Source organism: Nicotiana sylvestris, chromosome 5 (assembly GCF_000393655.2).
Source record: "Nicotiana sylvestris chromosome 5, ASM39365v2, whole genome shotgun sequence".
Classification (NCBI taxonomy): domain Eukaryota; kingdom Viridiplantae; phylum Streptophyta; class Magnoliopsida; order Solanales; family Solanaceae; genus Nicotiana; species Nicotiana sylvestris.
This window is the reverse complement of record NC_091061.1, coordinates 168,141,841-168,155,584: the sequence shown is the minus strand read 5'-3', so window position 1 is coordinate 168,155,584 and position 13,744 is coordinate 168,141,841. Positions and strand designations below refer to the sequence as shown.

The 13,744-nt window shown below is 36.0% G+C and overlaps 2 protein-coding genes across 4 annotated transcripts; both read right to left on the bottom strand.

The window, feature by feature from the left end:
• LOC104231625 (thioredoxin-like 3-2, chloroplastic) lies at nucleotides 1-4,509 on the bottom strand. The gene is made up of 5 exons (XM_009784645.2): nucleotides 3,983-4,509; nucleotides 2,574-2,648; nucleotides 1,882-1,948; nucleotides 427-444; nucleotides 1-308 (listed from the first exon to the last, which is right to left on the bottom strand). Exons 1-5 carry the CDS (start codon nucleotides 4,291-4,293, stop codon nucleotides 201-203), a joined length of 579 nt encoding a protein of 192 aa, XP_009782947.1. The 5' UTR covers nucleotides 4,294-4,509; the 3' UTR covers nucleotides 1-200.
• Nucleotides 4,510-5,401: 892 nt separating this feature from the next.
• LOC104231624 (amino acid transporter AVT1C-like) lies at nucleotides 5,402-12,406 on the bottom strand. 3 transcript variants are annotated; one of them, XM_009784644.2, is made up of 13 exons: nucleotides 12,019-12,406; nucleotides 11,070-11,309; nucleotides 9,610-9,923; nucleotides 9,306-9,520; nucleotides 9,022-9,045; nucleotides 8,732-8,912; nucleotides 8,073-8,292; nucleotides 7,715-7,850; nucleotides 7,613-7,632; nucleotides 7,156-7,301; nucleotides 6,780-6,823; nucleotides 6,612-6,674; nucleotides 5,402-5,762 (listed from the first exon to the last, which is right to left on the bottom strand). In XM_009784644.2, the coding sequence occupies exons 2-13, from the start codon at nucleotides 11,276-11,278 to the stop codon at nucleotides 5,670-5,672; spliced, it is 1,665 nt and encodes a 554-aa protein (XP_009782946.1). In that variant the 5' UTR covers nucleotides 11,279-11,309; nucleotides 12,019-12,406; the 3' UTR covers nucleotides 5,402-5,669. The 3 variants fall into 3 exon arrangements, with proteins under 3 accessions (XP_009782946.1, XP_009782945.1, XP_070001738.1); XM_009784643.2 differs by having other exon boundaries at nucleotides 12,194-12,330; XM_070145637.1 differs by lacking the exon at nucleotides 12,019-12,406 and adding an exon at nucleotides 11,842-11,860.
• Between the last annotated feature and the right edge of the window lie 1,338 nt (nucleotides 12,407-13,744).

Sequence of the window (13,744 nt, the reverse complement as noted above, 5' to 3'; positions counted from 1 at the left end):
GAAAAAAAAAAAATAAACACCTTTGCTATAATGTTGAGACAAAAAGTCAGTATCTGTGTATGGTTATCCTTTCAAAAGTACATGTGAAGAATAACAATTTATTGAATGGCATCTTGAAAATTTGTACAGAACTGGGAATAATATGAGATCAGAACAAAACAGGATACATGAATTCTGCAAGTTTTGGATATGCCTTCAAGTTATAAATTATTTTCTTCATTTTCTATCATATCGCGAACCTCAGTAACGACTAAATATGCTTTGTGGCCTCCAATTACTTCCGCTTGTTTATTTCCGTCCCTCCATAACTGCACATAAGCAACATTCATACTATCATTTAACCATGAAGATGATAAGAAGCATTTGAAGCTAAAACCATACGAGTAAAGTTAGCTTTCGAGCAGCTAAACAAAATGAGTTTGTTACCTGTATGGTCGGCATTTTCTGTTCATGTTTTGTTGCCACAGAGATTTGGACACATGAAAATGTAGAATTTCACATCATTAAATGAATATGAATAAATTCAAATCACAATATTGCACATACTAATCAAACAATTCTAATGAACAGTACCACTTTATACAAATGAAAAGGAGTGTTTTTAACTAGTAACATCTGCTTTTAGCAAGTAAAGGATTTATACATCTTAATATCTTATGACAGCTGCATGCTAGCTGTATATATTGAGTGGAGTCTAAATTGTGGGGTGAAAATCATATCTTTTGCTCTCTGCCACATTGCCCGAAAACAGATGGCCTAGTTGAAGCTTATGGGTTTGGAATTCTAATCTTTTTAAGCTACTGGGTTCTAAATTTATTTGTATATTTTCAATGGATTTCTTAGACGAATACAGACAAATATAGGGTTTGGATCAAAGCTATTGAGTTCGGCCGAACCTGCAACCGAAATGCTAGCTCCGCCCTGCCTAGTTTAACCATCACGAGGTAAAGCTATCTTCTACTTATTTCTAATTTCAGAAATCGTGTGCATGTAAACATTTTTCTAAACATGCTGTATCAACTTTTACAGTCAAACTACGCCCTATCGTCCTATTTATGGTTTTCTAGCCATTGTTTGCTAATTCACCTAAAGGTACTGCATCTCCTAGTACATGTAAAATAGGTACCTCTTATCTAATTAAACTGTAATTTATTATTACTTCTGAAAAGATTATTGGATTAGGTATTCGGCCAGACAGATAACACGAATTTGGATGCAACGCATCTGGAAAAATTCTACTTGGGTCTGGACTTTAAGGCCAAGAAATCACATCCAGCTTCAGCATCTAAGCTCAATTAAAAGCTATAGGATTTAGCCGCAAGGGGGTAGATTTTAGCAATCGAGGAATTGCGGTAACACTCCTAAGAACCAAGGTTCGAATATCAACAAATGCAACACCACGTCGGTCTAAGCCTTAGCCAAAGAGTTAACCAGATACCTAGGTGAGAGGAGCAGGTACTTGATGAATTGATTGAAGTGCACATTATCTGGCTAGGACACCATCATTATTAAAAAGAATAACTACGTACAATCCATTGACAGTCTAGAAAGAAAAAAGATTTTTTTATGCTTTCGTAAGGGAATGCTGCAAACTGGCTAGTTGCAAAGATGGTGTCTCAAACAGCCTGAGGAGTTTGAGTAAATTTTTATATGCTTTACAAGTTTAGTAGTCAATATTCCTGAGCCGAGGGTCTATTGGAAACAGCCTCTCTACCTTCCCAGGGTAGGGGAACGTCACGTCTGCGTACAACACTACCCTCTCCAGATCCCACTTGTGGGATCCCACTGGGTTTATGGTTGTTGTTGTAAGTTTAGTAGTCAATAATTACATAGCAAAAAGACATCAACCATTTGGTAGATTTAGGGGAAAGGAAACCTTACAGTTATTCCTGCACGAACCACAAGCTTGTGTGGAACATTATTGACATCAACACAGTAAAAGCGTGTTCTGTAAAATCAAGATAGCAGAAGATTCAGATCAGTACCCAAATTCAACTAAAGCTATTCAATCGCAAGAAAGTGATGCACAATGCATACCAAGTACACACAAGATACTTCATCCGCAAACAAGCAGTTAAGCATGAGCAATTACTGCCTTAACTAAAAATTGATCCTTGAAATTCTAGTTTTAGAAGTAATATAAATAGCCACCGTCCTCATCCAAATTTATGAACTCGAGTAATTTAAGTGTCCTCAATCCTTCCCTGCTATCTGAATCACCGGGACTTATTTGATAACATGAGAACTGTTCACCAATTTATTATTGAGTCTTTCAGGAAGCAATAAAAGAACTACAAGAGAAAAATTCAGAGCACGTAATCCTTCTCAAAAATATTCACAGAAACTAGCAATAAATGTCACAAAAATCCAAAGTTTTGAAATATCTCATATGACAGATAGCGACAAGTTTGAAGAGTAGTGCGGAAGTTGATCAGCAAAAAGTTTGAAGAGGAGCACAAAAGCTAATCGCAAATCGTGCAGGAACAAATTGCAAAAAAAGTACACTTTAGGCCTAGATAAAGCCTTTTTAATGCAAGGTGCTATATCTGAAGGGAGATGCAAGAGAGCACAACCTTGGGAAGTAGTCAGCAGCTAATTTTTCCAATTTTGGTTTCAAGTATATGCATTTGCGACACCAGGTTGCCATCCTGCAGATTCAAAAAGATTCAAAATTACATCAACTTAATACCAGCTTCTTTCTTGATAATATTTCATATATTACATATAAATAACCTTTTCCAGAAGAATAACTGATACAACATCTATATGCTAAGCCACAGACTTATTTAAGACTAAGGTGTTTCAATCTTTTGCAGGGCCACAAAAGTGGAAACTATTCTAGGTTTCCCAATACATGCATCAGTAGAAAAAGATTGTGACTCCTAGAAGCAAAATGGAACACCTTCCTCTTCTAAAGGGCAGCCCGGTGCACTAACCTCCCGCTATGTGGGGGGAAGGACCACAAGGGTCTATTGTATGCAGCCTTACCCTACATTTCTGCAAGAGACTGTTTCCACGGCTTGAACCCGTGAGTCCGTGACCTCCTGGTCACATTGTACATGGAATAAGGATCAGAGACTAAATATGAGAATTCAAACCATTCACTTCTACCCTGCTATGCTAAAGTTACGAGAGGCACATGGAAACTACAAATGAAACTCTTGCATCTGCCTAGGAATGTAAATGGGTATTAAATTTCAAACATGTAACCTGTACAAGAAACTCTTGCATCTGCATAGTGTAGAACATTGTAAGACACTATACATAATTGAGCCCTCTAATTGCATGTAATCTCTCAATATTTGGAACTTTTCATGTGTACTTCCTATATATTAGCACTTCTTATTGAGTTATTTGTTTCACATTTTCAGAAATTTCATTCCATCACTTGGTTGACTTATACTCGAGCCATCCCCATAACTACTGTTCTACCAATATAACATGCCAAAATACCAAATTATAACAAAAAAAACACACAGGGGCGAAGCTACATAGCCCTAAGGATGGTCAATTGACCACCCTTCGACGAAAAATTATATAGGTAAAATATTAGATTTTTAGAGGTATATAACATATATTACCCTTTTTTTCTACTTCTTTCAAGTTTGTAGATGAAATTCGTGGCTTCTCTACTGTAAAACACATCCTTTACACAACGCCAACTTCAAATACTAATAAAACAGCATAAAACCCCAAAATACCAGCATGAAGTTCTAGTTAAGCTCCACTCCATATTTCCATTCAAAAATAAAAGGCCAACATGAGAAAATAAAACCAATTTACTCTGCTTTTTACAAAAGACAACTGAAAAATTAATTACAAACCAAAAAAGGCAAAAAAAAAACTTTATAACCCTTTTATTTTTTTTCCAATTAGATAATAACCCTTTATTTCTTTCATATGTTCCAACAAGAAAATAATGTTCTTGCGCTATTTTTTCCATATGAAAGACATGAATCACAAATACGAATAATTCACGTACCATAGAATTACAACGGATTCATCAATTTGCTGGGCTTCAGAAATGACCCGATCAAATTGAGCTTCACTAGAAATAGGTTGTAGCTCAACTGAAGCTGGTGAATTATCAAGATCTTGTACAGAACTTTCTTCACGGTTATTTTCCAAAACCTCAGCTCTAGCTCTGAATTTTAAATGAATTTTTGAACAATTTACAGATATTGGGAAGACATGCATTAATTTTAGACATTTGAAGTTTGATATGTAGGATTGGTTTGATTTCTTGGGATATAATTGTTGAATAACTGGAGAGAATTGTGTAGAGCTAGACATTGGGTTGACCTGTTGTTGGTTATGAATTACGAGTCACATCACAGGGGCAATTGGCAGTGTAGTTGAAGAAGGGGAGAGGAGTTAAGCGTGCATTGCACGTGCAACGTTGGCGTCTTTGGCAGGCATGCGATGTCCCATTTAGGGGTCCTTTTTCGTTATTAAGAACCTGAAGCTTGAACCGATATGTCTAATTATGCATTGGATCGCTTCATTCCTAGAACTTGAATCTGCGACGTCTGGTTATGTATTTGCTTTGGTTGACTCTAAATGTACCTATTTTTATGTGTTTTTACTTTATATTGCAATTCAGTATTACAAATTTTAGAATTTGCTCCATGAGCTCGTTGTAATGTCTTTGATTATGCCAGATTTTCTTTCTAAAGAATAAACAAGTATATTATGACATTGAGATTAGTTTTACTAATATTAGCTGTATGAATGCGCCTAGTGGTGTTGAAGAGGCTTTTATTTTTCGATAAAAGATGATATATAAGCGTTATTGATTTTCTATGCTCTTAGCGTTGTTAGAATCCAAGATTAGAAGGAAAAATTCAATAGACATTCCAATATCCATTTCCTAAGATAGATAAGAGTTCGGCTAAAATAATAGTCATGATACCCCTCCTCTCCGTCTACGGGTATTCGCCTCCAAAGTCTCTCTTATAATAGGTTGGAAAACTCCGTATTAAGAAGAAGATTTGGAAAAATCACCAATCTTATAGAAGCCAAAAGCCACAAATGAGTAGCTATACAAATCAAAATTTCAAAAGCCAAAAGAAAGATTTGAAGAAAAGAAAGAAGTTGGCTGAAATGAGTCAACTTTTCATACTTTTTGCTAACTCGATTTCAATACTAAGTAAGCTCCCATCAAATAAGTAAGAAAATTCAATTACAATGTAAAGAGAGAGCGTACGAGAGTTAGAAAAAGGAACTTGGAAGGAACATATTACCAATTCTAACTTTTGAATAACTAATAAATTTCAAGGGTAGATCTTATTATTATATCAAAATAAATATTCTTTCAATCATTTTCGATGAAACCAAAAAAATGAAAAAGATTCTAAAAGAATAAAACCTAAAGACTCAATTAGAGTGTAAGAACAGAAAATGAAGCAATAAACATATTCTCTATATATGGCCATATGTTTTGAGTAACAGGCAATCAAATCACATAATATTTCTTCTCTAAACGACAATAAGAATAAAGATTGCGGGACAAAGATAAAAAAAATGATTGTATCAAAATCACAAGCTTGAGACTTATTCAGAAAAGGAGAACACTCTGAGAACCATACTACATAGTATAAAATAGAATTTTGTATAATAATAGACTTGAAAATATCTGCAGTCATTGTTTGTATTACCAAAATTTTAACTCATAAACTTTGGATGATTTTGGAGAGAGCTGAATAGGACCCAATAACTGCTGATATGACACCAATTATGATAATAAGTATACATGCTGATACCTGCATAAAAGAGGCAGTGTTATCAAAAGCGAAAAGCGCAAAAAAGCTTTAAGGTTTGCTGGGGCTTTAAGCGCAACGCGCTAAGAAAGCGTGGGCTTCGGTGAAAAAAGGCGCAAAAGGAGAAGCAATACAAATATGTATTGGCTAGTCAAAGACTAATAATTATAAGCATGAATTAAAAATATATGAACAAAGAAATTGAAAAAAAAAAAGATTACGATAAAGTGAAATATCAATTGTCTAGTGTTGCCTCTTTAGAATTACGCTCATTAGCAAGGAAAAGTATGCCTTAGAGCCTTGAGGGCGACACTGAAGCGCCGACTAAGCAACGCAAACCGCTCAACATGTGTTGCACCTCGCTTCAAGGCTTAAGCACGCTTAATGCGTGCCTTTGACAACACTGAGAAAAGGATAAAAGAACAAGTTCCATCACCAAGGACGGTAATGCTAACGTGGATGATGAATTAGGAGACATATAGTTTACATAAATGTACATATCAGAGGCAGATTTAGGGCGGGTTCAGTGGTTCGACTGAACCCATTACTTTTGACTCAAACTATATATGTACATATGCAAAAAGATTCAGAATATGTGTGTGTGTTTCTATATATATAAAGATGTTTATATTTTATAACATACAAAGAACAATTGGGAAATAATGTCGTTTTTAACACAAGGTTTATACATAATGTAATTCAAATTAATTCGACTATATAAGCTGATGAGTCGATTGAGTTTTGACTAAAACTTGATAATTACCGTGTTTTTCACCTAAACTAACAATTAAAACAAAGTATACGCGCGCTATCTTTGTCCTATCTGATAACAGAGGGAAACATCTGTTGTACCTGAATTGGACTTGTTTTTCCTTTCAATATTCTCAAGAAGCAAGCACAAGGTAGGATCAATGTCTGGAATAATAGAAAGATCATATATTAGTACAAATCTATAAATACAAAAAATGGAAACAGAAAACCTATTTAACAAAAAACATAAACTGGTAGAAAAGGACTCACAACTAGCATTGTAAATAATGATCCAATCAATGCCATCACAAATCCTGCAGGTTAAAGTAAAAAAGTCTTTTAAGGCAATGAATGTTACATAGGTAAGTTTAATATCACAGTTCTGTTGATATTTTTGGGAGCAAGATCGCTCCTAAAGCGTTAAAGGGGATTAATAACACACTGTTCAAGTTATATTGATAATTATAGCAGCTTACAACAACAACAAACCCAGCGTAATCCCACATGTAGGGTCTGGGGAGAGTTAGTATGTATGCAGACCTTACCGCCACCTTGAGAAAGTAGAGAGGTTGTTTCTGGTAGACCCTCGGCTCAAAAAAGATACAAAGGCAAAAATGATAAAGATAATTATAGCAACTTAACTTACCAAAAAAAGGAACTTTAAGCGCCACAAGTAATGTGGATATCACAAGTGCAGTTCTAATAAGGACTCCGTACATGTGAGATTTGGCGTGGTTCGATGGTATCAACTCCTCCAAACTCATAGCAACAGGGGCCATGGTTAAAGCATATGTGTTTCTAGTTAAGGAAGATATTCTACCTTTGCCAAAATTATCTTAAAAGGAAATTTTCTAAAGTTCCCGCTATGAGCAGGGTCCGGGGAAGGGTCGGACCACAAGGGTTTATTGTACGCAACCTTACCCTGCATTTCTGCAAGAGGCCGGCTCGAACCCATGACTTACTGGTCACATGGAAACAACTTTACCAGTTACGCCAAGGCTCCCCTTCCCTTATCCCTCAGTTTGACGTCTTATTTTAATAACATATTTGAAGTAGTGCAATGCAGTGAAAAGAATAAAATCATGGAGTCCAGAAAAGGATATTTTGTGAATGGATTAACAATCTGCAAAAGAAGCAGAAAATTGTCATCACATGTTCAAGTAGTTGTATCAAGGAGAGAACATAATCGATCAGGTTTTACTTACGGTTGTCCAAAAAGCAATTTTGGAGGCAACTAAATTTGTGGGCAAGTTTAGAGTAAACTGGGATTCAGCTGAGTCGCCAAACATCATGTATCCCATCACAGCTGCTCCAGCATACAACACAGTCACAATACCGAAACTGCATCCAAATTATATCCATGTTAACAAAAATAAGGAAACAATATGATGCAAAAAAATTCAACAAATATTAAATTCCCAACGCATAATTTCAAAAATACAATGTGTTCAGGCTAAGAGTTTCATCATTTGACACCGACATGTTTGACTATTGGGTCCACCTCGGATTATCTACACGAACAAAGTTTAACGTACATGCATTAGTTTCCACAAAACTAAATACCTGGTTAAGAGGACAGCAGGGAATTGACTGCGTTTCTCCAATGATGTATATATATTGGGAAAAACTGCATGTCCGGAGTAACAGTATCCATAAAGTCCGATAGCAACAGGGAGACTAGAAACATTCAGTACAGTATGTTCGCTTTGAGAGCCAACATGATCCACTAAGCCAAGCCAGTACAAGCAAATGACGACCATTACAGAAGCAATAACTCCTCCAGCTGAAAATTATACACATCCATTTCAGAATTCTCATTGTCCAACACTTGTTTTCTGTTTTTAGTTTTCATTGTCCAACAGTCGATACAGGAAAATGCCAAAACTTTAGTAGTATCATAAGAGAAGCTCACAAGAACTAGACAATTTTTTCAGTGTGTGTGTGAAGGGGAGCCTTGGGTAACTGGTAAAGTTGTTGCCGTGTAACCAGGAAGTCACGGGTTCAAGCCGTAGAAACAGCCTCTTGCAGAAATGCACGGTAAGACTGCGTACAATAGACCCTTGTGGTCCGGCCATTCCCCGAACCTCGCGCATAGTGGGAGCTTAGTGCACCGGGCTGCCCTTTTTTTTGTGTGTGCGCGCGCGCACGCATAGAAATGCTATCAGCCACCACTTTTGGCTATACAGATATGAAGCTCTTCTTATAGGAAGTTAGCCACTTACCTGAGATGTAACTAAGAACTGTGAGATCGCGCAACCAAACGGTAGGAAGAACAGCTAAGGTGGTTATCAAAGCAAAGAGATGCCGTGCATCTAATTGAAACCCTCCCAAATTTAAATGTGCATTTGGAAATAAAGCCGACAGGTTATCGCCCTCCAAAATTATGTATTCAACACAACAGGACTGCAAGTGAAGGACAACAGTAATGAAGCATATATCAGGATGAGGCACACATTTAGAAATTAAAAGGACAAAGGATGTTACGGACGACGTGCAGGCAACATAAACTTACATATAATTCCACGTATAATATTATCTGCATCCACAAATACATAGAACAAGAAAGAAGCAGTATCAGAAATCGGTGATGATTGCATACATTTGCTTAAAGTGTTAAATATGTAGCTAGTCTAAGATTATCTACGTATCAGGAATCGTTGATGATTGGCCAAAAAGTTAAAATATGTTCCACAGCGATTCCTCAGCATTCTTTACCTACAAAATTTATCATCTTTATATCTCTGTTATCAAGCGTTGGTTGAAGTGCAAAGACAACTGAAAGCCAAAAGGACATACCGATATGATAATTCTTCCCACTGTACCAAAGGCTGCCTGACCAATATCCGGATAAGTCTCGAGCCCTGGTTGGCTGTCCAAGCAGTATCTGAGGAGAATGCCAGTATAGTAAGATAGCACACCGAAGATGAATAATATAGAAAGCCCTGCCCATCCACCTTCCTTCACAGCATAAGGAGTAGAAAGGATTCCTACTCCACATAGAACATTAATACCTGTATGAAAATTAAAAAAAGCATTTGTAAAAACTATGTTGCTCACCAACCGTTTGATTGGAACATAAAACTGTGTACAGAATACTAACCATTTAGCACGCCTTGGCCATAGGAACTTTGACGGGAAACTGGAAATTCATGTGCAACCGATTTCTCATCAGGAAATTTCTTAATAGCAGACCTCCTTGACGGAAGAGGAGGCAACAAAGTATGAGAGCTACGTCGCTCATGTGGTGCTTGCTCGTCTCCTATGAGAGGTTTATGAAGAGAGGGTAACACTTCAGGAGTGTGTCTCCTTGTAAGTGATGAGGCAAGGAACGAGCTGCCTAAACGTGTTAATGAAGGTGTCCCCAGGAAAGTAAGACTTGGAGACGGTACACTACTATATATATCCATAGATTGCCTGAAACAAGTGTTTCGCAAAGATTAGAGGTGGGATATATAAGTAAGACATTGCAAACTAGACAAAACTCATTTGAGACATGAAGCACTCGGGAGAAAAGCTTTGCATCGTCATCGGAGATTACAGGGGCTAACAACAGCAAATGATCCATCGGTTGTTAACCACAAAACAACACACAAAAGCACTTTTTACGCGCATCAGGAATCATATTGAATAATTTGTGGAGGAAAATCTAACATAGTGAAGAGATTCGTTATCTTCTTCTTTCATAATTCCCATGTTAATGCCAGTGATAAGAACTACATGAAGTTCCAGCGAAGCTAAATTTCCCTCAACCGTTTCCTTCCCCATTTCAACACCCTCTCCTTCTTGCATTGATGACTAAATATGTCGGTTTCTTAATCTCATTCAGGTTCACCAAGCAATGCTGGCCATTCAATTTTTTTTTTTGAGTTGGAAACTCTTTAATTAAAAATGCTCCTGAAGTAAGATAATATTATAAACTCATAACCAGAATGATTAGAAGCATATGCTCAGCTCATGTTTTTATTCAAAATTTGAAACCAGAAGACAATACAACAACAACAACAAACCCAGCGGGATCCCATAAGTGGGGTGTGGGAAGGGTAATGTGTACGCCTTACCCCTACACTGGGAAAGTACAGAGGTTGTTTCCGATAGACCCTTGGCTCAAGAATGAAACAAAAAAACAATGAATTAAACAATTATCATTACAAGTAAACATTCTCCTATCAGAGCTGAAAGCGCAAAGCTGAAAACTACATGTAAACAGGAAGAGGAGCAAAAGTGAAATCTAACAAGTAATCATTCAAGAAATGGAACTATTGATTGAACTCCAATGAGCTATGAAAACTTCAAAAGATTCATCTCCCAATGCAGTTCATAGTGGAAAAATAATCAATCAATCAACAGAGAAACCCAATTTTGCTGCCAAACAACAGCAGCAGTTACTTTTCAACAAGTTGAGGTCGCTGTATGAATCCTCATTGACCATGCCACTCAAATAAGACTAATACCATACAAAATAAAAAAATAAAAAATACTAAAAGTTAAACCCCAAATTGATACACATATCTATTCTAACTCAATCTACTGAAAGAGGCAAAGTGAAAAAAATATGAATACCTGTAACTTTGAGGCCAAGCAGGAGGGTTGAAAGAACTCGGTTTGCTGTCCGGGAAATCGTTTTCATTGTTATCATCATTAGAGTAATTGGAAGAATCAGAGTCATTTCCATCTTCATTTTCAGGTTTATCCAATTGCTTCTCCTCCTGATGATCATCGTCGTCGTCGCTCTCAATGTAGAAACTATGTTCAGAGACAGAATTCTTCATCTTATGTTTCCTTTCAACCCCTCAAAAAACTCTGCATACCACAAATTCTCCTCAGATTCCCATTTAGAGTACAGAATCAAACTTTAAAATGGAAACCAATGAATCAGCAACTGAAAAATGGAATCTTTCTATATATATTATATATATAAAAGCTTTTGGATTCCCTTGACATAAGGAAAGATTCTAATACAATAATGGTTCAAAATTTGCTTAAGATCACATGTTCAAATTCAAGGTGTAAGGCATTTCATGTTAGTCATACACTTTAAAATTTGTAATGAAGAAATTAACGGATACCCCATAAAAAGGAAAGGTCAAGATTCAAAAAGCAAGAATCTTTTTTATTCACAATAAAAAATGCCTTGAAATTTGGACCACAACGAAAAAAAACATATAATAAGACGGAGAAAAAAAAAGATAAAATCTTTTCCTGAAATCATGGAGCAAAATTAGTGGTTATGTCAAAGATCTTTGAAAAAAGTTCAACTTTCCAAAGACAATTCCCTATTATTTAGACACCCAATTGCAAAAACAAAAAAGAAAACACACACACACACACGCACAAATTTGCAGATTCAAGAATCAACAGTAAATACAACTGAGACTTTTTCACTTTCTCCCTATGTGGAGTATGATTTGAGGAAATTTTAGAGTTTATAAAGAGACAACCAGAAACCAATATCTAATCATAAAACCATGAAAGGATGAGGTGGAGCTTAATCAAAGGTCTCGGTTCGAACCGTATTGTGGAAAAATATTTGATAGGAGGCTTGCTCCGAATGGAGCGTTACGCAGCGATAAAGTTAGGCTCCAGCATGGGTACCGCAACACGAGGGTGAGAAACCAAAAAAATATCTAATCATAAAGAACACAGTGCACAAAGTTACTATAATTAGAAAAGAAAAAGTTTCTTACTTTATAGTCCAAGAGGAATTCTGAGATATGAATGTCAAAAGAGTTGCTCAAAAGGTTCAAAAATTCAGGAGGCTTTTCCACTGCAACTAACAAAAAGTTTCAGCAGCAGACACTCAGATTTATGTGATAAGTATTTATTGAAATTATAGGGAGACAGAAGGAGTAATAAAAGTAGGCTAATAATGTTGTGCTGTGCTATGCTGATGTTTGAATTGTTAAATTGTTGTTTTCTGAGTTTTTGAATACTTATAATAATAGTCCGTTTGGCCAAGCTTCTAAATCAGCTTATTTTGAAAAGTGTTTTTCTCAAAAGTACTTTTTTAAAAAGTGTAAGGAGCAGTTTGTGTTTGATTAATTAATTTGAAAAGTACATTTGAGCAGTAATTAGTGTTTGACCAAGCTTTTGAAAACTGCTTCTAAGTATATTTTTCTCAAAAGTGCTTCTCAGAAAAGTGCTTTTGGAGAGAAACTATTTTTTTCTGCTCCTCCAAAACTGCTTCCGTTTCTCCTCAAAAGCACTTTTTTTCCTTCCAAAAATTTGGCCAAACACCTCAATTTTTGGCCAAAAATGCTTTTGGCCCAAAAAAAACTTGGCCAAACAAGCTATAAGTATGTTCAAAGATGATGACACAGAGTATAGATTGCACATGACTAATAAGTATTGCGTCTTATCTTTCATGTTATCAAGAAAACAAAGAGAATTAATTACGTGTTAAAAATCCTAACCTATATTTAGTCGCGGAGCCAGAATTTTTTCTGAGGGAATTTAATATACAATAATTTAAATACATAAAAAAAAAGTTAAGAGAGTTCGAACATCTACTATTTATATACAAAAAAACAATTGACCTTGTATATTAGGCGAAAGAGGTTTGGCCCTTGCTGCCCCCTAGCTCCACCCCTTGCTAGGTTGATTTTTTTGTATGCACGTCGGACAGATGGGAAGAAATCACTTGCATCCACTGGAATTTGAATCGAAGACTACTAGGCGGCACCTTTATTCTTGCCTATATTGATTATTTATGTTTTAAATAGGAATTTAAGTTATATATTTGTGCTATTTAATCAATTGTAAAGGTTATAATAACAATAATAAACTCAATGTAATTTCACAAGGCGAGGAATCACCTGTAAAGGTTATTATGCTAGCTATAATTCTAGTTCTCATATCAAATTTTATATGATAGTTATTTGTTGTTGTTAATTTAACCTGGCCGTGTAAATTCTTCTACTTTATGCGCACATGACTAAATTGATGTCGGAGAATAAGCTCTTCTCTTATGAAAGAATATTCGTATTTTTACAGTATTGTAGCAGCTGATCACGGTAATGACTAATGCCAATACAAATATCTGTAGCTCGTAGCTATTGAAGTATAAACTAGGGGTGTTCGTCGGTCGGTATATGTCGGTTCGATATTTTCGGTATTCAGTTTCTTAAAATCCTATACCAATACCGTACGCACCTAATTAAATTCGGTATGATTCGGTTTTTCTCCTTTCGATTTATTCGGTTCGGTAACTTCGATTTATTCGGTTTGAATACTAACTA